The sequence below is a fragment of the Corvus cornix genome, chromosome 18 (assembly GCF_000738735.6).
Source record: "Corvus cornix cornix isolate S_Up_H32 chromosome 18, ASM73873v5, whole genome shotgun sequence".
Taxonomy (NCBI): Eukaryota; Metazoa; Chordata; class Aves; order Passeriformes; family Corvidae; genus Corvus; species Corvus cornix.
Genome location: NC_046347.1, coordinates 5,031,520 through 5,055,484, shown reverse-complemented (window position 1 = coordinate 5,055,484; position 23,965 = coordinate 5,031,520). Strand labels below are relative to the sequence as shown.

At 49.2% G+C, this 23,965-nt stretch overlaps 2 protein-coding genes across 7 annotated transcripts in view; both read left to right on the top strand.

Annotated features, from left to right (window-relative positions):
• The first annotated feature begins 1,311 nt into the window (after positions 1-1,311).
• On the top strand, positions 1,312-10,648 carry TSEN54 (tRNA splicing endonuclease subunit 54). Its single transcript, XM_010407504.4, is given in 12 exon segments — positions 1,312-1,652; positions 1,654-1,749; positions 2,794-2,857; positions 2,998-3,081; positions 4,343-4,441; positions 4,738-4,790; positions 5,128-5,226; positions 6,323-6,951; positions 7,411-7,471; positions 8,173-8,289; positions 8,879-8,923; positions 9,364-10,648. Coding segments are annotated over 12 exon segments (1,821 nt in total). The 5' UTR covers positions 1,312-1,329; the 3' UTR covers positions 9,515-10,648.
• Positions 10,649-12,254: 1,606 nt separating this feature from the next.
• LLGL2 (LLGL scribble cell polarity complex component 2) overlaps positions 12,255-23,965 on the top strand; it is a 33,124-nt gene continuing 21,413 nt past the window's right edge. For all 6 annotated transcript variants that reach the window (XM_039562383.1, XM_039562385.1, XM_039562384.1 and 3 more), the window contains exons 1-2: positions 12,255-12,290; positions 19,403-19,510. In XM_039562383.1, the coding sequence (XP_039418317.1) occupies positions 19,436-19,510 (75 nt within the window). In that variant the 5' untranslated portion in view covers positions 12,255-12,290; positions 19,403-19,435. The remainder of the gene's footprint in view (positions 12,291-19,402; positions 19,511-23,965) is intronic.

The following is a 23,965-nucleotide window of genomic DNA, read 5'->3' as shown; positions in this document are numbered from 1 at the left end:
TCAAAGGGCTTTTATTGGGAAACCACAGTTGGAACCAGGGCCTCTGGTGGGGGGAAAAGCTGTGTTTTTCCTGCTTGAGGCTCAGTGCCTCCTGTGAGATATCCCACAGCAACAGGAGACAGGATTGAGGTGAAACTTGAACTTCTGGTGCGTTTCCCCATCAGATCTGTCCATGCCTCCTGAAGCAGCCAGTCCAGCCGTGTTGGCAGAGGTGTGAGGCTGTGGTGCAGGGGGATTTTGTATTTTCCAGCCCCACTGGATTGCTCCATACTCCAGGCAGCCGATGGCACTGGCCGCTGCTGGAGCCTGAGACAGGAGAAATAGTGACACCACTGAAGGGACAATCCTCCTGCCCCAGTGGGCAGGACACAGCCACATCCAGATGCTTCTGGCTGGTTCCACACAGTTCCAACAGCCCCATGGCAGGGCACGGCCATGAAATAACTGAGCCCATCAGTGATGCTGGGGAAATGTGCTGAAGAATTTGTTGAATTTATAAGATTTTAAGAATAGATGAGAATATAAGAATTATTTATAATTATTAAGAATTTATTACTTAAGAATGTCTTTTCCTTTGGGGAAATGTATTTAAGGAAGGGCAAAGTGCAGTGAGGAGAGAGGGGGAAAAACGTGATAGATGGTCCTGTGAGCAGCATGGCTGCAGGAAAGAGGAGAGGGAGAGGTGGTCCAGGGGCTGCATTGCTCCCCAGAAGCCCCGGACAGAGCAGATATCCAAGCCTGGAACTAATATTAATTAGCAATAAATAAACTTTAAAAAATTTTTTTAAACTTAAATCCAGCCTGTTTTACCCGTATCATTTATCACTGCCTGAGCTTCCTGCCCTTTATTCCAACCCACCATTCGTTTCACCCTCCCTTCTCCTCATCCCGGCTGCGGAGGGGGCGCGGGAGCGGCGGGGGTTAAGCGGGGGCAGCTCACCACGGCGGGTCTGGGGCAGATCCCGGGGCAAAACCCGGTGCACCCCTCCCCAGTGCCCGGCCCTGGGTGTCCCGTCCCTGGTTCCCTTCCCGGTCCCGTCCCTGGTTCCCTTCCCGGTCCCGTCCCGGGTTCCCTTCCCGGTGCCCGGTCCCCGCCGCTCCTAGTCCTCCGAGCCGCCAGGGGGCGCGTTGGAGGCGCCCGCCCCTCTTGGCGGCGCTCTTGCCCGGCGGCGGAAGGCCGCTCGTCCGGCACGTGCCCATGGAGCCCGGCGGGTCCCGCCGCCTCAGGTGGGGCGGGCAGGGGGAGACCGGGGAGGCACCGGGGGGACCCGCGGTGAGGGGGCTGAGGAGGTACCGCGGGCAAGCGGAAGCACCGAGGGAGCCTGCGCCATGGGGGACCGGGGAGGCACTGGGGGGAACCGTGGTACCGGGGAAAAGGAGGCACCGTGGGGAACCTCCGATGAGGGGGCCGGGGAGATACCGGGGCGACCCGCGGTACGAGGGGAAGCACCGGTACGGGGAGCCGGTGTGGCCACCGGAGTACGGGAGGACCGGGCACTGCAGTCCGGGGTGCCCCGGCTCTGCCCGCGGCCCGGAGCCCCGGTACTGGGGCTGTCGGCCGCTCTCCCGTCCCTCAGCGCCCCGCTGTCGCCCCGCAGCACGGCGGAGCAGCCGGAGGGTCGGCAGGCCCCGCGGAGGCCCCGCGGCAGAAGGATTTCGTCCCGACGGCTCGGCCCGGCAGGCCGAGAGGCTGCGGCGCTGCTGCGAGGAGCAGTGGCGGCTGCTGTCCGAGGAGCGCCCGGAGCGGCCGTAAGTCTGTCCCGGGAGCGGCGCTGGGAATGGCTTTTCCCTGGAAGGGGGGATGCCGGCGGGCAGAGCACAGCTCGGGGGTTACGGCAGGATCGAGCTGTTGGTAGCAGGAGGTGTTGGTCAGCACAGTAAGACCCCCGCAGTTCACATGCGGTCAGTGCCCGGGTTGGAGCAGCAGCAGTGCGACACAGCCTGGCTGTCCCTGCAGGAGCACAGGGACATGCTGGCACACCTGTGGGTTCAGAAAGTCCCTCACAGGGCTCTTGGTTTTCACAGGGGTGTGTATAATCCTGTAGCCTTTGCAGCCACTGCCTTCTTGGGCATAATCCATGTTACAGAGTGTCTTGTTGATGCTCCTGTGTGGCCTTGTGCAGATTTGACCAGGGGCCAGTGTCCCTGGTTTATCAGTTTTTGTGGTTTCAACAATGCTGCCAGACTTTGGAGCTTATCACTTGCGAGACACTCACACCTGCCTCTCAACACATACTTTCTCTGCTTGGCCTGCAGCTATTAATTTTTCCCTGTGAGTCCCTGTGGGCGGGGTACGGTGATTTGAGGATGTCTTGGCAGCAGCTGAGTATGATACAGAATCACAGAATGGTTTGGGTCAGAAGGGACCTTAGAGATCATCACCCCATTGAAATCCCTGCTGTGGGTAAGGACACCTTCCACTAGACCAGATTGCTCAGACCCCCATCCAGCCTGGCCATGAACACTTCCAGGAATATGGCAGCCACAGCTTCTCTGGATGACCTGTGTTAGTTCCTCAATATCCACATAGCCTGGCTCAGGCCATGCATCTCCAGCAGGCTGCTGTAGCCTAGGGACATGCCTCTGTGGTGCTGACCAAAGACACTTTTAACTGGTTGGTGATGACACACTGGTGCTGCTAGATCCAGGGGATGACGTCCTTCTAATGCCTTGTAAAAATGCCACCTGGAAATTTCCTGCCTTTTGACACCTTCCTGAGCTTGCTGTGTTGCTACACTAGGAGTTGATTGTAGAAATCACAAGTGGTAAAAAACTAATCTTTAACCTTCTCAGGGGGAATCTGGTGAAAGCTGAGTGGAAGCCAGAACAGGGCATCGTGGAGCTGAAGTCCCCTGCGGTGAGTGCTACAGAGTGTGCTCAGTGCCATCATCTCCTGCTGCCTCACAGATTCTTTAATTTACTTCTTGCAATGGGAGGGAGCCTGGCTGTCAGCAGGGAACAGCCAGAGCCCATCAGGGATTTGTGCTCCTGTTCCAGGGGAAGTTCTGGCACACCATGGGGTTCTCGGAACGAGGCAAACAGTGTCTGCTGCCCGAGGAAGCTCTGTACCTGCTGGAGTGTGTAAGTAGGGCCGAGGCACTGGGTCCTCACTGAATGATTGGAGGAGCTGTAGCAACTGATAAACACCTGGTTCTCAAGGGATTGTCTCTTTTAGTGTATTGCTGATGGAGCTGTTTGTCACCAGGTGTGGGTTCTTACCTTGTACTCTCAAGCAGCCTCTGTGTCACTGACAGCGTGTCTTAGTTGGATCTGTGGCTGGTTCATTCATCTTAAGCAGAGATCTTTGGGGTTGCTGCTTGGGATTTCTTCCCAGTACATATGGCAGAACGAAATTTAAGTGTGGTAGACAGAGTAGTGAGACCATGTTGTGTTCAGTGCTTCTCTGCTTGCAGAAATGCTGCTTAGGGCTCAGCTGGATTTCTTTGCGGTAGAGAGGGTCTTTTTTTGTTTTTCCACCAAAGCCTGTTATCAGTACAGTTGGTGCATTGATGTAAAGGGAACTTTTATCCCTTAGCAAAACAAACAGATTGTGAGTGTCTGATGCCATCCTTTAAATCCTGACAGCAAAGGTGGGGCTTTTTTACCCCTGGCATTCTGACAAATAGTTTGTAAACAAATTGATGGCAATAAAGTAGTTTAGTCAGATGCTGAGTACAAAATCCCCCCAAAAGCAGAAAAGCCCAGTGAGGTGCCTTCAGCCTATCTCATGGGAAAGGTGTGGTTCCTAGGGTTTTGTTTTCTTTATGAGTAAACACCATCTAAAAAAAAACAAAAAGGAGGAAAAAGAGGTGTAGCTTAAAACAGTCTCCTGGAGGTAATTTGTTATTCCCTGGAGAAGTTACCTATGGGATCTCTGGATCTGTAAAGAAAGTAAATGCTTCTGAGGAGGCACCAATTGATGCCTCCTGAAGCTGCTGTTGATTCTTCTGCTCCAGTTCTCAGTTATGCTAGTTGTAAGTACTTTTGTTGTTGTGCTGTGTTCTGAATCACTCAGATCATCAAAGTTAAATTATCTCTCAAAGCAGTGATTGTTTTATCAGTTGAGCATTTTGCTCCCAGCTGCATCCTCCAAACAGATGCAGGAGCTGGAGCAGGAATTGAGAGCTGTGGGTGGGAACTTCTTACCTGGCTGATAAAACCAGGGTATGGGGGAACTGGGTATGGGAGAGGGACTGAAAGTAATCCAGGTGGCACATGGGGAGAGATGAATATCATTTCAAGGAGGGTGCTGGGACCAGCTGTCAGGACCAGTAGGAAAGGACTGGTGTGAGCTTGCATAGATTTGTTCCTGTGACTCTCACACCAATCTTCTGCCCTGCAGGGCTCTGTCCAGCTCTTTTACAGGGATCTGCCCCTGTCAGTCCAGGAAGCCTACGAGACCCTGCTGTGCCAGGAGGCAATGAGCCTGTCACATTACCAGGTGTGTTGGGACCTCCAGCTGTTGCAGGAGGATGAAGGCAGAAAGCCCAGCCTCTGCCACACAAGCTCTTCCAGTGGCTGGAAGCAGGGTAGGATGATCTGGGAGGGAAGTCATCCTCAGTTGTTCCCATCTTCCAGATGTTCAATTCCTGTTTCCCCACCTTTGCTTTGGGTCCTAACCCTGGCATTTTCTCTTCTGCCACTGCCCCACTGTGTTCACTCAGTCATAATGGAACTGAAGTAAATAGTTTGTGTTTAGGGCTGTCATTTAACCTTATTGCTTTCCTTTCCTCTAAGGTGTTCAGCCACTTGAAGCAACTGGGTTATATTGTACTGAGATTCAACCCCAGGTAACCAACTTTTCCTTCCTGTGCTGCTTTATCCTTCCTGAAGACCCTGAGACTCTCTGTACCCACTGCCTGGCCCCAGGGAGTGGCAGACAAGAGGACTTTGGCCCTGCATTCTACCTCTTGGGAGGATTAAAGGCTAAAAGTGGCACTCTACCCTTCCTTGTTCCTCCCTCCTAAGGAGGTGATTGGGAACATGAAATGGGGCATGAACTGAGGGCCATACTGGTCCCACCTGGGCATTTTCTGTACCTTTGGTTGCTGTATCCTGGGGGCTGAGCAGAAGGCAGTTCCACTACCTCGCCCTGCTCTCAGCCTCTGTGTTGGTCTCTCCTTCCAGCACTGTCCCGTCTGCCTACGAGAGGCAGCTGAACCTGGAAAGTCACTGCAAGAGCTCTGGGAAACACCATTGCAAGAGGAGGAGGAGTTCCAGCCCCCGGTAAGGATGTGGCCCAAAGTCTCCCACCCTCTTCAGGCCACGCTGGCTCAGGAGCAGCTGCTTTGCTGCAGTGTCCCCAGGCCCTCCTGCTGGGGGTGACCTTGTCTGGCACAGTTGCTCTTGGCTGTCCCCGAGCAGTGCAGCGCTTTTCCTGAACGCTTTGCAGTGTTCCCTTTTGTCGTGTGTGTGCTTCATGCCAGGGTTAAGAGGGGCAAATTGCCCTCAATCCCCCAGCTGTGGTGCTGAGATGCCACAAGAGAAGGGTAGAGAGGTCAGTGCAGAAGAAACACGTCAGGTGCCTTCTCCTACCCTTTTTTAGCAGGAGCACAGCTACCACAGTGCACATCTCTCACTTACCCACCTCTTCAGTCCAACTTATATGCCAAGACTCAACAGCAGAGAGCAGAGTTGCATCCTGGGGCTTGCACGCGTCCAAAACATCACCACAAACTGACAATAAGTAATTTTGCTCATAATTCTGACAGTTCCCAGGAGGTGGCGTCAGCCTTTCAGAAACGGGAGGATGAGGCTGGGGAGTCCCTGTTAACAGTAAATCAGTGCCCGAGGAATTGTGGAACTGTAGGAACTGTGAGATTAAACTGCTGGTCTAAGAACTGCCCTGTCTTCTCTGGAATCAGGGTCTGAATCTCACACCAGTAAGAGGTGCTGGCAGCCAGGTTTCTGCCTGGCCTGCACTGCTTTGGCTGAAGTCCATCATGTTTGCATGGAGGTGTTTGGGTCAGTGTCTGGGGTGTGGACCTGGCATGGCAGGTTGGGAACATTGTCTATACAAATCAAGGCTGGGATTCTCTTGGGCATTGAAGTCAAACCTTGTGCAGGACTTCTCAGAAGTTTATTCTGCATTTGGCATTCACTGCTTAGTTTTGGCCTGCTTTTTTTCTTTTCTCATTTGTCTCACAAACCAGGAGGTTGTTGTCAAGGATTTGCAGACCTGTCTGGAGGTTCCTGCCACCTTTGCTGTCCTTCCTTCAGGCTTGGCAGACTGCATTCTTCCTGTTAGCAGGGAGCAGGCAGGATTTAAATGAAGTTCTACCACATGCTCTCCCTGAATTTTTTACTGTTCCTTTGTCTTTAGGTCGCATGAGAAGAAATGTAAAGTATCTGAGGACCTTCCAGAAGCTGAAGGGACCTCCAGCAAAGATGGAGATGACTGTGGAGACTCCATTCCCATGGATGAAAAGGCTTTGTCAGTGCAGCCAAAGGAATCAGATGCTGGCAGTGCAGAGGGAGAGTCAATGCCAGTTCCCCTTGACACAGGACAAAAGCACTCTCTGAGCTTCTCCAGCAGGCAGGTTGGAGACCACAAGGAGAGCAGCACTGGTACCCATGCACCCCGCTGGGATTTTACCACCATCACCTTTCCCAACGTGGCCCCAGACCAGCCATGCACACATCTGCCCTCCCCTGACAACAGGCTTCTGCCAGAGAACGTGCCGGGCAGGGAGGTGGATGCAGCTTCCTGGTGCACACGGATCAACCAGAAGCAGGAGAAGCTGTCACGGAAGGAGAGGAAGCAATGGGAGAGGGAGAGCAGGTACAAGAGCAGTGTCAACGCCGACCAGGAGGTGAGACGCTGCTCCAACTGGCAGGAGTACAAAGCCCTCTTGGAGCAGAGGAGACAGCAGAGGGTTTGGAAACGACCGTCACACCTGTGGGACCAAGCTGTCACACCACTGCTGCGGCCAGAAGAAGTGACCTCGCCAGGTAGTGGCTCTGGGAGCTGGGACCGTTCTCTCCCTCCCAGCCCTGTGAAAGAGTGCCTGGTATGCAGCAGCAAACGGGATCACATGGAGAAACTGAACATCAGTTTTGGGGACAGTACTTTGAGCAGGAGAATCTTTCTATAGCCCACTCAAGTGCCAGGATAAACAGGGCCTTGGGAGGTCTTCTAATCCATTCCCCATGTCCTGCTGTATTTCAGTCCTTCCTGCTGGGCTGTTAGACATGTGGAGTCAGGGCCAGCAAGATGCAAAGCAACTGCAGAACGTCTGGGCTGTGTGCTGGGAGGAGACAAGGAAGTTGAGGTCTTTGAAGTAGCCAGTGGTGACTGTGGAGCTGCCAACCATTGTCGGAGGAGGAAGGCTTGTGGGTGGTGTAGAGTGCTTGGAGTGCCCTGGGAGGGAAATTGGTGGTCTGATCCTTTCCCGTTCCTTCTCCCTCCAGCTGCGCTCCTCCAGCAGATCAGTGTGCTGCAGCCCTCCCACATCCTGGATGGAGCCTCCCGGTTAGTATCCAGCCAGTCAGCTTGGAGCTGTTGGGGAGCGGGAGTGTCTTGTGACTGTCCCTGCTTGTGAGGTCTGTGAGGTGCTCCCAGCAGCAGTTTGGGAGCTGCCTCACATCCAGGGTGCCGAGAGGATACAGTGCTCTGCCCCATGACCCCCTTGCATTTCTAGTGAGGGGGTACATTTCCATGCAGTACCGCCTCCTGCAGCAACAGAGCCAGGGCTTTCCAGGCCAGTTAAAACAGCAGAGTTGCTCTCTTACCCTGCCCTTCCCTCTCTGCACCCCAGCCAGGTATCTCCTCCAGAGGTTTGATTGGGTTTCACCTATGCCTCGTCCCTGGAATGTGCTGCCATCCCTGCTACAGTGGTTATAAAACCTTGGCTTTGGGACTTTTGGTTCTGCTCCTGCCTCAGAGTCTGTGGTGCTTGTGTGCAGTCCCTGCAGTGCTTTTCTCCTGTCTTTGTTAGTGCTGCTTCTTGCAAGGCTGTGGGGTAGATGTGAGCCAGGATCTTGCTCTGGTCTGACTACGGGAAAGCTCTGGAAAGTAAATAAAACAGTTGCAAGGTCAGTCCTTTGAGGAGTGAAACCTATCAAGGGACCCAAATTAGTCAGGCCTCAGGAGTTTTTGCTCCCTCTTTTCTCTGCTGTATCCATACCCTGCAGTGTTTCGATCCTATACTGTGTGGGTGTGTTCCCCTGCAGGCTGCAGGAGGACCCAGAGGCCATGAAGATAGACTTCAACGTGTATCAAGCAGATGCCGTGTCCAAGTTTAAGAAGACAAACCCTGGGAAGCCCCATGTCAGGATGTGTGTTCGGAGGTACCCATTGCAGTTGTTGTTGTGGAAACGAAGTCCTAATGATCTGTAAATGACCCAGCATTTTGTGAGCTTTACAGATCATCGGAGTGTCTCCCTTGAGGGTGGTCCTGCCCAGGATTTTTTTTTTTTTTTTCCCCCTTTCAGTTCCTCCTCCTTTGTTGGAGGCTGTGGCTGACAATTCCTCTCCTTCTCCCCCGCCCTTGCATTCAACCCACACTATTTGGTCATCTGGTTGCTGCTCATGTCTGAATATTATGGGAGTCAGGAGAAAGAAGCCACAGCTTTTATGCAATGCCTGTGAAATTCAGGTAGAACCCAGTGCTGAGGGAGCTGAATCCTCAAGTCAGTGCCGATCACTGTGATTTCTGCAGAGATGAATGTCCCCAGAGCTTGCTACAGGCTCTGAGCCATGGGTTCAGTATTTTGATCCTTGTCAAGTGTAACTTTAAGATCACTAGGAACAGAGGGTAGGTGTCCCCTTTCTTACAGGATCCAGAACCTGATACTTAAACTTCATAGCTAGGTACAAAGTTCAGTTTCTGCCTTTTCTCATTTTGCTTTACTAAAACTGTCCCTCTGCTCTCTGCAGCTGTAGTAGACAGAGCAAGGAAGGTGGTAATGCAGTTTTATCAAGGTATGTCATGAGCCAGTAGGATGATCCTTGTTGCATTAATATTTTCATTGATGAACAAACAGACTCTGCAGAATCAAAAGGAGGGAAAAGCAGGTCAGATGTTGATCCCAGCAACCTAAAGATCTTCCCAGCACAAAGGTATTAAGATTGCAGTGGATTGGCCATTTGCCAATATCCCTGTGAGCTGCATCTAATGGGCACAGCATGGAGCAGTGTGCAGTTATCCTTGTTTTTGGCAAAGGATTCAACAGCTCCCAGTTCCCAGCATGCTGGGTACTCACTCTCAGGGCTGGCAGCCTCCTGCTTGTACTGAAATGGGTGGGGAGGATCACTACCAGCTCGTCAGGCCAAAGGGAGCTGTTGTGATGGCTGGCCAGGACAGCTTTGCCTCTGTGTTCCTCCTGCTTGGAGAACAAACAAGATTTTTTTTCTCTTTGTAGCTTTGATGAGCAGATCCCATCCCTGCGGGCTTTGAAGCAGGTGACGTATCTGAGTGGGGACGTCCCTCTGGTGTTTGCTCTGGTGGATCATGGAGAAATCACCTTCTATTCACTGAAGGAGTTCAAGCTGCCCATTGATGTTAATCACTGAAGTTGCTGTCACTTGCAGAAATGGTATGGGATGAAGGGAAGAGCTTTACTCAGACTTGTTTTCCTGATTAATGAAATATTACACAAAACAGAGCCTGTGATAACTGGAACCTTGGGAAGTTGGCCACTTTATTGGCTGTTACAGACTTCACCCACCCAGATGGCTCTGGCAGAATACAGCAAACAAGTGTGTTCAGCTTAGCTGGGCGTTTCTGGGCTGGAGTACACACTGCTTTGTTCTTGAAGCCACTGGCTCTCCAGCTTTCTCACCTCATGGACCACCAACCTGCCTTTCCTGTGTCATCTTTTGCTGACTGTGGTCTAGTAGAAAACACTTTGCTGGTGATTGTTTTGTCACATGTAAAGAACCACTGTGCTACACCAATGGAATGGTTGGAGTGTCGCTGAGGTCAGTCAGGGACAGAATAAGCTGATCAGTGCTGGTGTCCTGAGCCTCTGTCATTCAGCTGTGCCAACAACCATCAGATCAGATTCTGGTCTGTAAAAGGCATGGCCATAAACTCAGTCACCTGGAGGAAAGTTTCCAGACACTTGAAAGCAGGAAACTGTGCCTTGAACACAATTTCATCAGCCAGAGGTCAGAAAGCCCCAGAGCATTGCAGAAGGCCTCCTGCAGCAGCTGTGCTGAGATGCATTTTGGCCACACAGTGTTAAGCCATGCTAAAACTTGACCACCACTATCAGCATGCTGCATCTGATAGTCTCACCAGGGCTGAACTGCAGCACCTCTTTTTCAGCCCAACATCCTCTTTCCTGGCTGTGGATCCTTGTTATTTCTCTTGCAAGTGAGAGATCCCTGAGTAAAGAAACAAGCTACAAATTCCTAATGAACCTTCCAATCCTGAGGCTGTTGTGCTCTGAACTGAGGATACCATTGCTCTCCACCAGGATATCCAGGTACTAAATTTTCTTTAGCCTCTATGCCAAAAGTGCCAGGTGCCAGAAGGTCTGGTCTGTTCAGTGGGTGGAAGTGAGCTAAGCATGGCTGTGTTTGGTATCAAAGTTTTCAGAACTGTAATAGCAACTGGTTTAGATGTGTTTTATTTGGTATTTTTTTAATTCCTTTTGGAGATATGGAGAAGGCTAAGCAATAAAAAAAACCCTTTTCCAACAATGCAAGCTCCTTGGTGTGGTTCTTAATTCCCCTAGAAATGTTAAGTTATGCAGAGGGAGACTGTGGACGCTACTGGGACCCTAGCAGCAGCAGCTGGTGAATGCCTGCTCAAGGTCATACAGCCCTGTGGTTGTGTAACCGTGGTAACCCTGCTCCCACGCCTTCTATGCGTGGATGCAGCCGCTGCCCTGTTCCCGGGGAGGGCAGCGTGACTCAGAGCCTGGAGGTGTCCCGACATCCGTGTGCAGTTCCTGTCGGCACACGACACTTCTTCCTCATTCATCTTCCTCCTGCATGGTCAGAGGTATCGTAGCCCAGGGTGCCGTGGCTCTGCCACCAGCACCTGCTTCTGCTTCACACACACACCCCGGTTATCAGATGCTGGAAGTCGCCAGGGCTCTGCCGAGGTGAGGGTCTGGCAACTCCTCCCACGCTCCCTCGCCTTCCTCTTCCTCCTTCCAGCAGTGCTTTGGCTCTGATAGTTCTCCTTAAAGCCAGGGTTGGCAGCCCCATCTGCCCTCAGCATTCTCCCAGACTGTTCAACAGATTAAAGGCAGTGGGAAGAGAGTTTCTAAGAACAAGCTCAGCCGGGAGAGCTCCAGCCTGACCCACAGGGCTCATGTTTGTCCTGGAATTAGGTCAAACTCACTCCTGTTGATTTCAATCAGTCTCGTCTCCTTACGCCAAGGTGGAATTGTATCGATGAACTCTGCGAGAGCCACCCAGTGAGTTTCGCTGGGGCAGAGACTCCCTGATTCAGCACAAGACAATTACAATGTAATAACCACTGCAGGGAGGATTGAGAAACTGTGGCTGCCTTGCTAAGCACCGTAACATCTGATGGTGCCTTTACCCTCCCCAGAATAGGAGCATGATCCAGACTGATACTCCATTTTGGCCTGTGATGTAGATTGGCTGAGCATTGCAAGAAGATGAGAGAACTGAGTGTTTAACTGAAAAACATCATTTTTGAAAACGTGGGTGAAATACTGTTACTGGACCCTTGTCAGAGATAATTTCAAGCTTTTGCATGGATGCAGAGTGGGCAAACCTTTGCCTGCCATTGCCCCCTGCATAAGTACAGCTTCCTTGTCCAGCTGCTGTACCCTGCAGCAGGACACGGGCTGGCTGCTGCCGGGCTGTGCAGCCACACTTGTGTCCGTCTCTCCAGAGAAGGTGTAGTCTGTCTATATTCACAGGCAAAGCCGTGAAAGTTGGGAGTTCCGCCGTGGAGCTGCAGCCGGGAGGAAGGGCCCCGAAGCCCAGCCCCGGAGGCGGCTTTCCCGGCCGCCTTTCCCCGCCGCCCCTTCGCCTTTCCCGGTGCCGGGTGCCCGCGCTCCGCGAGCGGCGCGGAGCCCTTCCCTGACTGGCTGCAGCGAGCGCGCTGCTGAATTATTCATGAGCGCGCCGAATTAAAAAGAGAGGCGGGGCCGCGGCGCGGCTTTATCTGCATGCGACGCCCCGCCCACGCGTGTGTTTGCATAGCGGGCCCCGCCCCGGGGGCGGTCCTGCCCCGGCCCCGCCCCGCCGCGCCCCGCCCGGAGGTGTCCGCGGAGCGAGGCCGCCGCCGCCGCCGCGCAGCTGAGGGGGAGCGGGCGCGGAGCGGAGCGCGGCCGGGGCGGCCCGGCCCCAGCCCCCACAGGTGAGCGCCGCTCGCTGCGGCCGCGCGGGGAGGCGGGAGGGGCTCCGGGGAGGGGTCTCGGCGAGGGGTCCGACGGCGCGGCCCCGGCAGAGCTCGCCGGGGCGGTCCCCGCCATGCCCGCCCGTGCTGGGCTGCGCGGCGGGGCCGGCAGGTGCTCGCCGGTGCCTCCGCCCCCGCGGGGGTTTACTTCGCGGGTGCCCGGGCCCTCCGCGCTGCCCGGGCCGGCCGTGTCGGGGCTACCCACACCTGAAGCCCCGGCGCACCTGGGGACGCGGCAGTGGCTCCCCGTGGAACTTGCAGCCGCGGCGCTGAGGGCTGATGGGGTTTTGTTTGCTGTTGTGTCCTTTCCCGGGCTCGCTGCGCTGTGTCTGTCCCGGCCGGAGCGCGCAGCCCCCCTGCTTACCGCGCGGCAGCTCCGCATCCCGGGATTCCCCGGGGAGGTGGCGGCAGCCGCTCCGGGACTTCCTGCCCGGCCCTCGAGCGGGTCCGGGCCGGGGCCGCTCCCGGGGCGCGGGGGCTGCGGGAACCGCTCCCGTCCCGTCCTGCGGTGGGAGATGCCCCTGCCCGCAGCCCGGCCCCGCAGGTCTCCAGTGCTGCCGCTGATTCCAAGCAGCGAGTCTTGGAGAAGACAAGAACAAGAACTGCAGTGACTGACTCCCTCGGGATATTCTGTTAGCATTTTCTGTCTTTTTTTTTTTTTTTTCCTTTGCCCGTCTTAAATGCATCTTGTCACTATTTTTTTTCCCCTCCAAAAGTTGTGAGAACTCGCTGAATGAAGAAGCACGCTACTTCCAGCAGGCAGGAAACAGGTGTAATAAAACGATGAGACAAGTTGTTCAGCCTTTGTCTCAGGTTGCCCTTCGTTGTGCCATGGGAACAGGCTGTTGCTGGTATCTCCGCTCCTGGAGCTGAGGCTTAACCATGACGTTGGAGAAAGCTTTGCGTGTTTGTGTTTAGTGTTGTTGATGGTGTAGAGCAGTTGAATCAGACTCCTGGGTCTGTATTTCTGCAGCCAACGGCACAAAGCCTTGTGCTGGTGTGGGGATGGTGGCAGGACAGGGGGATAGCTGCACTGAGATGGTGGAAGTAAAAGTTGTCCGTTGTCATGTCTTACTCGATGGGGAATGCTGCTCTTTGTAGTCATCTGAGAGCACTTCAGTCAACTGGAATATCTGGCTTTACCAAGTCCCAGCTGAAGCTGAGTGCCCAGAGCAGCTGCCTGGTGATCTTACCTTTGATTCGGGAAGCTGCTGCTTCTGGCAAGTGGAATGCAAAGTGCTGGTACATCCCAAGGCTCCGCCGTGCATCCTGGCACGTTCCTTGTAGGGATAGACTGGCCCATGGAGGAGATGAGGATGATCTGTGCCAGTAGTGAGCAGTCCCTAATCCTGCTCAGTGCTGCCTGTAGCCTGTTGAGGAGCTCCATATAGTTCATGGTATTGGAAAGCGAGAAGAGTTCTCAAACATCTTCATAGCATGGTGCTGAGGAATGTCTTTTATTTGGTTTTCAACAAATTGCAGGTGCTATAACAGCTGACCAAAGAAAAGTATTGGAGGAGTTAAGCCAGTTGAGAGCCCTTTATCTACTAGTGGCCTTCTGGTATGGTAACATAATTATTTCTGGGAATTGCTTATAGAAGAGGTGTGTCTCTGCTTGGCTGACACAGAGGCTTGAGAAATGTCAAAGAGCAAGGGAGGTTTTAAACATATGTCTTGCAGTTAATACATGGCAATAAAAGTATGTGATACTGCTAGGACCATCATCTTTCTTTAAAATACCAAAGGAGGAACTGGTTTGGTTTCTATGCAGAAATTGTATGGAAACTCCAGTTCTCATATAAAAGTTTCTCATAGCTGGATCTCTTTGTGTTGCTTTATGAAGCAAAAGCTTTTGTGGTTTGCTCCATTGACCCACTGTGTGTAAAATGCTGCTCCAAAGTTACAAGCCACTCTTCTGTTCAATTCATGCTTCTTAGCAAAGCCTACAAAGGGTTTTGCATCATGGGCAAAAATGTTGTTCAGTGCAAAGACTTTGTTCTGCTGTAGCATTTTGAAACTTTGTGTTGTCATGCCCCCATGACAAGGAGAACACAATAGGAGTCATAATGACACACAAGGTTTGCACAATTCCCAAATTCATTGCAGGTGGGCGGATCCTGGTAACTCCAAGCACAAGGCTGTGGAAGTACGTGAACTTGCCTGAGTTGTGTGATTGGTTCTCAGTTATTTTCAGAGTTCTTGGACAATCAATATCTGATCTTTTATTTAATATTGTTTGTGTTTTGGGAGGGCAGCCACCTGCACGTGGTGTTGCCACAGTATGTTCAGTTGTTCATTTCACTGTCTGTCTCTCCAGGTTCACTAAAATAACTTCTTTCTAGAGGATCTCTTGGTTTTCCTCTCTGACTACTGTATGCAAGGTGCACCTGAACACTCTCCTGTTTATGAAGCTGCAAGGGCTGGGGGATAGCAGTGGCTCAGCAGTTGTATAAGGGAGATCTCTGCATGGTCTCATTAAACTGAGATTAATGTTAGAACATCTTCCTTCTCCTGGGAAAAGAAGGGGGTGTCTTACACTTGTCTCTGTGTACTGCAACTGTTCCTTCCCTTGCTTTAGCTGTTCTGCTTGGCTTGGGCTTTCTCCGTGAGTATCTGCCTTGACAGTCTGTCACAGCCAAGCAGGGTGGTAGAGAGGAGCAGTTAAAGAATAGCTCAGGCTCGTTTCATTGATTTCAGGCTAAAATTGTTCTTAAACTTGTCCTTTCCCAGTGACTCATGGCACCTGTAATTGATAAATGTGGTAAGTCTGCTATTTAAGTGATACTTTGCTCAGTTCTGTTGGTGTGAGATCACTGGTGCTAAGGAAGAGCTTTTTGCTGTGCAGATGACCCAGCCTCTGTTCCGTTGCTGCTGACTGTGTTGGTAACAGCAACAAGGCAAACTCCTGGGTGCAGGAGAGAACCTGGTTCAGACAAGGCCATGGTGCTGACGGTTTGTTATAGCAGCACCAGCTGCCTGGAGTTCAAACAAAGCTGGTTGATAAGGCCTCTTTTATTTTAGCAGGGTTCATAAAGTGTTATCAGATGCATAGGTATAAGCTCTCCCTTCAAGGACCTGTAAGCAGGAAGGAGTGCTGAGGAAGGAATGAGAAGGAGACCTAAATCAAGGCAGGATTTAAGAGTTCTTGAGCTACTTGCTGGCATTTTGAACAGAAAGCTCTTGGACTGCATCCCACTGAAAACCTGTTCAAGTTGAGTAAAAGTTGCCAAGGAAGCACACAGATGGTACCTTGCAACTCGGCTACGTGAGCAAAATAAACCCATTATGGGTATGTTTTTGTCGTGGGGTTAACTTGAGACTGCATCCACACCTAATGCTGTCTATGTAGTAAAACCTTCTGACCTGGGCTTCCTCTTCTTGTAAGACTGGATTAACTTGTGTTTTTGGGACTTACAACATTTTGGCTGGAAACTCCACTCTCATGGGAGGACATAAGGAAAAATTGCAACGAATTTCTGCACAGGGTAATTCCCTGCCAGGCTATGCCAAGTTGATGGCGATAAATGATGGGAGAGTGTCTTAGCAAGCTGTACACTGGCACCGAGATACATTACTGTGTGCAGAAGCAGGGAAGCCAAAGGAAAACGTGGAGCTCTGGGATTGGTAACACTCAGCTGTGAGGAACAATTAATGCTGCTCCTGGGAAGGAGCATTTGTCCTTCAGTTGAATATGGGTTCACATACCACATCTTGGCATCTGAAATAAATGGAGCTGAGCAAGGAAGACAGAATGAAATCTGGTTTTGATGTTTAACTGCTCCTTAGTCTGTGATTGGAAACAGGATCGTCTTGCGACTCATGCTTTCACTGCCTTTCTATATGAATAGGGAGGAGATTTTGCTTTGTGTCTGGATCTAATCCAATGAGGTGAAAAAGGGGACGTTGCTGTGTTTAGCTGAGCATTCAGGGTAAGGAAGCAGCAGGAGTTTGATGTTCAGGGCACTCTGAGCTCTGCTGTCAGGTGTCCATGTCCTGAGTACCAGCAAAACTTGGTTTGGCTCAGCCTTGGGCTATTGTTGCCTCTAAACAGCTGCTCTCAATACATCTTAAAAGAAGAGAATGTTGCACATAGTTTCTGGTAAAAGACTCGTCTTTGAAAGCCTAAAGAATTGTTTCCCTGGAAAATAAGAACATTAGATACATGCAGACCTGGCATAGCTTCAGAGGCTACTGGAGAATTCCTCTCTGGCTACTGGTAGCCACAACTGTTACCAGATGGTTGTAAATGCTGACTGGCAGACAACTGCAGAGCACATGGGGCTGGAGTTTTACTTAAGACTCCAAAGGTGTGTGGGAGAGAAACTGGCCTGCTAAAATGTAAATGTGCATCTGGAAGATAAGATTATACAGATTGTGGAATCTATTTCTAGAATTGGAAGAGATACTTGCCTATTGTACTAAAACCAAAATTCTTCTCTTTGATAAGAGCCTTGTAAACTTGTGATAATAACTCTGCTTGGACAACCTGTGCTGCAGTGGATGCTGTTACTTCCTTGCCTTTGCTCAAAACTGCTCGTCCTCTCATCCTTTCCCATACTGTGACACTCAAAGGTTCTTTGGTTAGAAGGAAATTCTGATACCAGTCTATGAGAGGTGACTATATGATACCAGACTATAAGAGGCTGCCTTCTCTCAGCCCTTCAGGGTGATGGTTCTTCAAGTGAGTTCAGAACTACTACACTTCTTAGCCTGTTGAACAAGTTGTTGTGGGCTGGAGTGTGAGTGTTGGAGCTCTTGCATAAGCAGGCTCAAACAGCACGCTTCTGGATGCAATTAATATTTCAGAATAAAACATTCTAGCAAGGTATTAAATGTAAAGTTGTGTCTCTCTCAAATCAAGCCCCATCTTCTTTGCTCCTAACACTGAGTTTGTCTCTGCTGGCACAGCTGAGGTCTCTTGTTCTAAAGTGGGGAGGGTAATTAGTAGTTTCTCTGTGGGTTTGCCTCATTTAACAGGTCCAGGATATTGATTGACAGTGGGAAAGGGTGAGTCTTTTTGGCACTTTCCTTTCCTTGTCTGGCTAAGGGCAAGTTGTGTGTTATACATGGCTGTGATACACTCTCCTTTCATTGCACAGCACCTTGTCACTGCTCTGTAACTTTTGCTAACTTAAAGTGAATGTAGCTTTGTGAAAATATGTCCCTCTCTCAGAGATGTCTAATAAAAGAAGACTTATGATCTGATACTATTTTTGAAATTTCAGTTGAGGTGCTAAATCACTGAAGAAGGATTTACTTTCCAAGTAAGCTACACTTTTATTCTTCCTCTCTTTTCTGGGGTCCTCATACATTTGTTTCTGTGCACATTCTTCACCCCTGCATGTGCTGATGGCTCACAGACACCTGTAGCAGCTCAGAGCCAGTTTTTCTCCATGGTGATTGGTGCTGCCAGTGATTCTAGGTGACTGAAATGTCATGTAGGTGATATATTCCAGTCACCTAGATCCTAGTGATTCTAGGGACTAAGTGACTCAGGTGATTGATCCACATGTGATCCTCTGGTCCTCTGAACCAGGGCTGCAGTCCTTTGGTGAGCTCCGGGCAGTGCTGCACAGGTGGCTGGACATGTTGGAGTGTGAGCAGGAAAGGTAAAAGGGCAGTAGTATAACAAAGAGGTACAAGTTCGAGCTCAGGGAGTTTCTGAAGAGAGTTCTCAAAATATGCCTGTGGAGCATCCTGTTTATCGCACCATTTCCTTCTTTTGGACCTTCACAGCTGGTGCAAGGCCTTGCTAGGAACTCTTTGAAAAACAACTCAAGCTCCTCAGAAGTGTGTGTTTTAAGTCATTATCCGAAGGCCATTGTTGCTGGCAGGAGCACAGAAGCAGCACCTTGTTTCCTTGTGCTATTCCCGTCTATACAGGTGTGAAAGCTCCTCCCCTCAGTCACTCACCTCCACTGTTTGAAGGGTCCAAGGCCCTCTGTTCACTTGTCTGTTCCTTTGGTCCCTCTCTTTCTCATGCAACATCAGCCCCCTGCTCCCCAGCTTGCTGTAGGTGTGTATGAACTTCTTCTGACCATGTAGAGTATCCATTCTATACATTCAATGCATCCTTCATTGCACCTCAGAAGTTCTGGTCCCCGCTGCACATGTGTGTCATGTACAGAGTAGCTGGCAAATTGCTCCCTGCCCAACAAATTAAACTAAAATACTGAGTGGAGTGTCTGTAAACTGCAGCCTGTGAGAGATGGCCAGGGCAGGCAAGAGCACTTACACCAGGGTAAGTTGTCAGGATGTGAATTGAAGCCTTTGCTCTTGAGTTGGTAGAGTTTTACTTGTCACTTAGCACCTCCGCAGAGGGGAGATGTGACAGCCTCCTGAGCTGCAGAGAATATGAAGCTGGAGCCTGGTATTCCCCGTGTGATTGCTGGCTCGCAAGTCAGGTCTGATTTGTCCTGCTTGGATCCTCCTGTCGCTGTGAGAGACCAGGCACTGGGACACTGCTTTGTGCTTCAGCTGCACAGGGAATTGCAGGTGCGAAATTCCCTTCCCCTACCCCCACCTCGAGCAGGGAGTTTGGTTTGATATTTTACAAAAGCAAGTTAATAATTAATGCAGCTGCCCTGCAGGCAGCAGAGTGCCCTTTCTGCCGTGCCCATGGAGAGACCTGAAAATGTGATTCTTTCTCTTTTTGGCTCAATAGCTGGAGGGTTACCTGGGGTGAAAACTGATGCTAGTCAATAATGCCTGAGCCCGGGAGTTGGCCTTTAGGTTGGGTTTATCTGAATGTTTATGCAAATGATGCAGTTTTGCCTTTTCTTTGGATAAGGTCAACACAAAGGATCACAAAACGGCCAAGTGCAAAACCCTTTTAAAAATCCTCTTGTTCTATCTGTACTAGTTTGCTTTATCAATGTGAAAATGGAACTGTGAAGTGCTGCACCAGAGAGCTGTGCTAGACTGGTATCAGGTTTTAGTCACTCGATAGTGATGTTGTCTCAGTCTGCTCTGGCTCATTTGTTACCTGCTAAACCAAAATAAATAACCTACTTCTGCCTGCTTTCTGCTCAGGCTGCTTTTGTTTATATGGCTTTTCTTTTCCTTTTTGTTAGGAATTTTGTTGCCAAGATACTACAGCAAGGAAGATGAGAAGGTTCTTAAGACCCGGACACGATCCAGTGCGAGAGAGGCTCAAACGTGACCTTTTCCAGTTTAACAAGGTACGGGGCTTTCCTCAGACTTCAAGGCAAATCTATCCTGAGCCACTGCATCCTGCAAAAGAAGGGATAAACTACTTGAGTGTGGGTGGAAAAGTTAAATTTAGGAGAGGTGGTTTGTTCTCTTTTTCAGTTCTGTCCTTTTCTCCCCCGATGTGCCTGAGTAGTTTCCTTTAAGCTCCTGGGTATGTTCTCAATTCTGTCTTTCCCTTTTAAGAGGAAGGATATTGTGATGCTTTTGCGTGGCACTTGCTGAAAGAAGAGATCTTCACAGCAGCTTTTCTATCCTCTGAGTGGTCTGTCACTTGTCCTGCTGTGTGCTGGGACTGTTGCTGTTAGAGGTAGTCCTTGTTAGGAAAATAAACATTTTTCTAAAGATACACAGAAGCCACAGCTTGTGATGTAGCTGACACCAGAGTTATTTGTCCCTGATTATACTTTGGATTTACAAGTGTACCTCTGCTTTTAAATGTGAATTTAAAAAGCTGTGCTAGCACCTAGGCAGCACAATGGCCATTAATAATGAATTTACTATTATCTTAGTCTGAATCTGTTTCTAGGTTTTTTCCTTCCCTCTGTGGAGAAGAAATAGCAGTGGCTGTGCTATCTATCCAACACTCTGGACATTTTTCTTTTGAGCTCTGGCCAGGAGCATAGTGCTTTTATCTTTGAAAAGGCCTAGTATTAAATCATTGCTAGGCTAATGGCTACTTATATCTTCTTTGGGGAGCAGAAATACATTTGTAGGTTTTGTGTTTCCAAGGTTTAAATGGAATTTTTCTGAAAAGTGTAATGGATAAATGAAATCAGCCTAGGAAATAACCTCCTTGATTCATTAGAATTGTGCTGTAGATGGATACTTGAAGTGGAACTGTGGATATTTGAGATAAATGATTTAATGTAATTGGTACTGGGCGACACCAATTCCGTGCATACTTCCCTGCCACTGGGGAGAGAAAGGAACTCAGGAGTGCTTCAGGTCCGTTTTCTGCCTGCTACAACGAGGAAATCCTAGTGCAGATGCAGTAGAAAAATCAGTAAATGCAGACCATATTTGAGTTGTTTGCATCCAGCTAAATGCAATGTCAGCTTCAGGAAAGATGTCCCAGGGATGGGTCAGAGTTGCTTACAAGCATTTAAAATTATATATACATTGGAAAAGCTTCTGCTATTTTAGGGATGTCTCTTCCTTGAATATGCCTTTCTCTTATGAGAATATTTGGCTAAGCTTCACCTGCCAGAGACATGCTAATTTGGATAATGCAAAACAGGGTTGAAAGAGCTGGCTTTTGCAGCAGAGGGAAACTTCCAAATATATTAGAAGCTGACATCAGGATTTGTGACTCCATTTGATTCAGTCCTGAAGGTAGATACTGCATCTTGTTTCTAGGGAGACAACTACTTTGGACACTTCCTAATGGTTCACTCTCATTAACAGCTTGGTAATTAAAGGCCTTGTAAAATGCATTTGCACCTTTAAGCCACAGTAACTTGTTCTTTGCTAATAAGAATCAGAAGGGAATGAACATTATACCAGAATCTTTTACACTCTATTTTTTTCTTGCATAAAAGTCAGGGTTTTTTTCCCAAGTCTTGTGTCTCCCATTCCAGTATTTCCAGAGATAATGGGTCATTTGAAAGCTTGTACCCTTTGATCCAACAAACATCTACTCACAGCTAGGTAGACTGAGAAAATCTGGGAAAGTCAGACCTTAGTTCTGAGCTGTTGAAGGTTGTGGCTTCAAGGAGCCAAGAATCATAATGCTTTGTGTGCCAAGACTGTCCTGGTCTAATGTGCTATTAGAGCAAGCACATTAGTGCTGGTAAGCAGGTTTTAAACACTTGTTATTTGAGGTCTTTGAAAGACTTCTGGTTAAGAACCTGCTTGGGAAATATTTTGTGGGACTGTAAAGTTGCTGATCAGAGAAATTGCATGGTGGATGTGCACCTCTTCAGTGTGTGTGATGCGGGTCATGACTAAAGGCAAGGTCTGTACCTTAAAGGTGCTGGGGATTCCTGCCCTCATTTTACTCTGAAGTTGAATATAAATGCATGATGTCACACAGATTTAGTGTAGTGGAATGTATTTTACCACGCTGACCTAGAATGGACTTCAATTTAGAAAGTCTGTTTAATTGGTGGTGGTGGATTTTTGTTTGTTTACTCTGTCAGGTATAAATAGGCTGTGATCTTTTTACTGCCTCTCTCTTGCATTTCTGTTTTGCATAAGAGGTGGTCCAGATGGTTTTAAAGTACTGATTGATGACTGGACTAGCACTTCAAACTGTCTTCGAACTTGTGTTTGTTTCAAAAAACACCTTCCTAAATTCTGCTAGTCACTTAGCTTTGCATATCTGTTTCTCTGTATGAGTAAGAACTTCCCATACTTGTGTGTACCTGTTGCAAGAATCTGTTTTTAGCTCAGTGGATAGAATGAAGGATAAGGTATGTGGACTTGGCAGTCTCCTTCTTTGAGTTTATCCTGCTTTTGGAAGTAGTATTTGGATGCCTTTGGCTCAGTCCAAGCTCTGCAGAAGAAACGTGTTCAGGCTGGCATTGTCAGACTAGATGATGGGTAACACACAGGTGAACCAGCCTGTCTTACAGCTGAATGTTACCCAACTGGGAACATTGCATTTAATTTATGGCTTCATGTTTTTCCCTGTTTTCAGCCTTCCTGCCCCTTTGCTGATGGGTGTGATGGATAGCTTACCTGAAATCTGAATTAGCGTCTCTGCAAAGTGGAGTTAGCACGTACAGGCTTCGTTGTTTCTTCAAGAGATGAATTAACAAAGGGACAGGGTTTGTATTGCCTGTGGTTGGATTTGTCTCTGCTCTGTCATAAAACAACCTGAGGGGAGAAGCAGAGACAAGTGAAAGGAGGAAGACAGAGCTGCATCGGCACAGCTTTAGTGTGGGCTGCGAACAACTGTTCAGTTTGGCCACATTTTTCCTGCAGTAAATATGACTGACACGAAGCATTTCTGTCAGTGCCGCTGACACCAGGCTTGCTTGAGTCTGACAGATCTGTGGAGAATGAAAAAAAGCTCCTACCTTTCCCCAAAGAAACAAAGGCCCTTTTGAGAAGGAGGGCACATTGTGGGCACTCCAGTTTGTTATTTCAGCTCTGCTGAAAGGCTCCATTGTAACCTCTGCTGCCTCCTGCCCCCCTCTCTCCCCCTTGCTGCGTTTACCTGCTGGGCAGGTGAAAGGATTGGCTGATGAAAGCTGCCGAGAGAGGGGAGGGAAGGAGGGCAGCCCAAAGCTGCCTTCATGTGATTTAACAACTGCGTGCAAATAAGTAGCAGGAAAAGATCTGGGTAATCAGGACAGTGAATGTGAATGCCTGGCCCTGGTGGTGTCAAATGCAGCCCAAAAGCCACTGTGAAGCCTTTATTGCCCAGCTGTGGAAACAAACGAATGACATCAGAGAGAGTTATCTTTGTTGCATCTTATGGGCATCTTGGTTGAAGATTCAGAGCTATCAGAAACCTTTAGTACATTTACTGCTCTCCTTGAGCAGCTTTGTAGCACGCTGTGGTTGTTACTGATACTTCTCTTTTGCAAATTTGTCTGTGGAATGGGGGGGTACTTCAAATTTTTGGTTGAATGAAAACCTGGAGGAACAAAAAATCACCCTCCTATTATTATTACTGAATCATACACACTTGGTTGTGCAGTTCGTAGGTCTCATACTTGAAAATTAAAGCCTTTATTGACTTGTCTAATGTGTTTACAAATTAACACATCAAACCCAAGATATAATTAGGCCAGTATTAAGGCTGGTGTTGACAGCTTCCTAACAGGCAGTGCAGCATTGTATAAGTCATGGTTTTCTGAGAGTTGTGGCTAAAGCTTTATCTTCTGGGCTGGATGAAATCTCAGAGTAATCACAGTTTCTAATTGATGTGTCACTGAAAATTGCACCTAGTTGAGCTGATAACATGACAGTGCAGTGACTGTGAACAAGTTGAAACTAAAACTAACAGGGGAGTTACACTGGTGTCTCCCTAACAAGTTCCTGACTTTGTTTTGGGTGAGAGTGGAATGGTGTTTATTGCCTGTGCTACACCTGATTCATTTAAATGCCTGATTTGTTGTTAAGATAACACTTTAACTTGGATCTTCTTCCCAGAATTTTGCACCAAAGCATTATACTCCCACAACTTTGACAATTAGGAAGCTTTTCTGTGTTGTCTCAGTAATTATCACAGTGCAGAGAAACTCCTCTTTGCCTGTGCTGGATTGGGAAACTGCCATGTTTCAACTCTGAATCCACTGATAAATTCCTAATTTCATACAGCCTTCTCTAGGAAGTCTTTTATGTGTAGCCATGCAAAGGTTGGTTAGCAGCAGCTTCAAGGGTGACAGTAAAAAGATGGACTTCTCAAAATTTGTTTTTGATAGTACAAACCTAACACTTAAATTACTTTCTTAGAATATATACAGGTAAGGCTG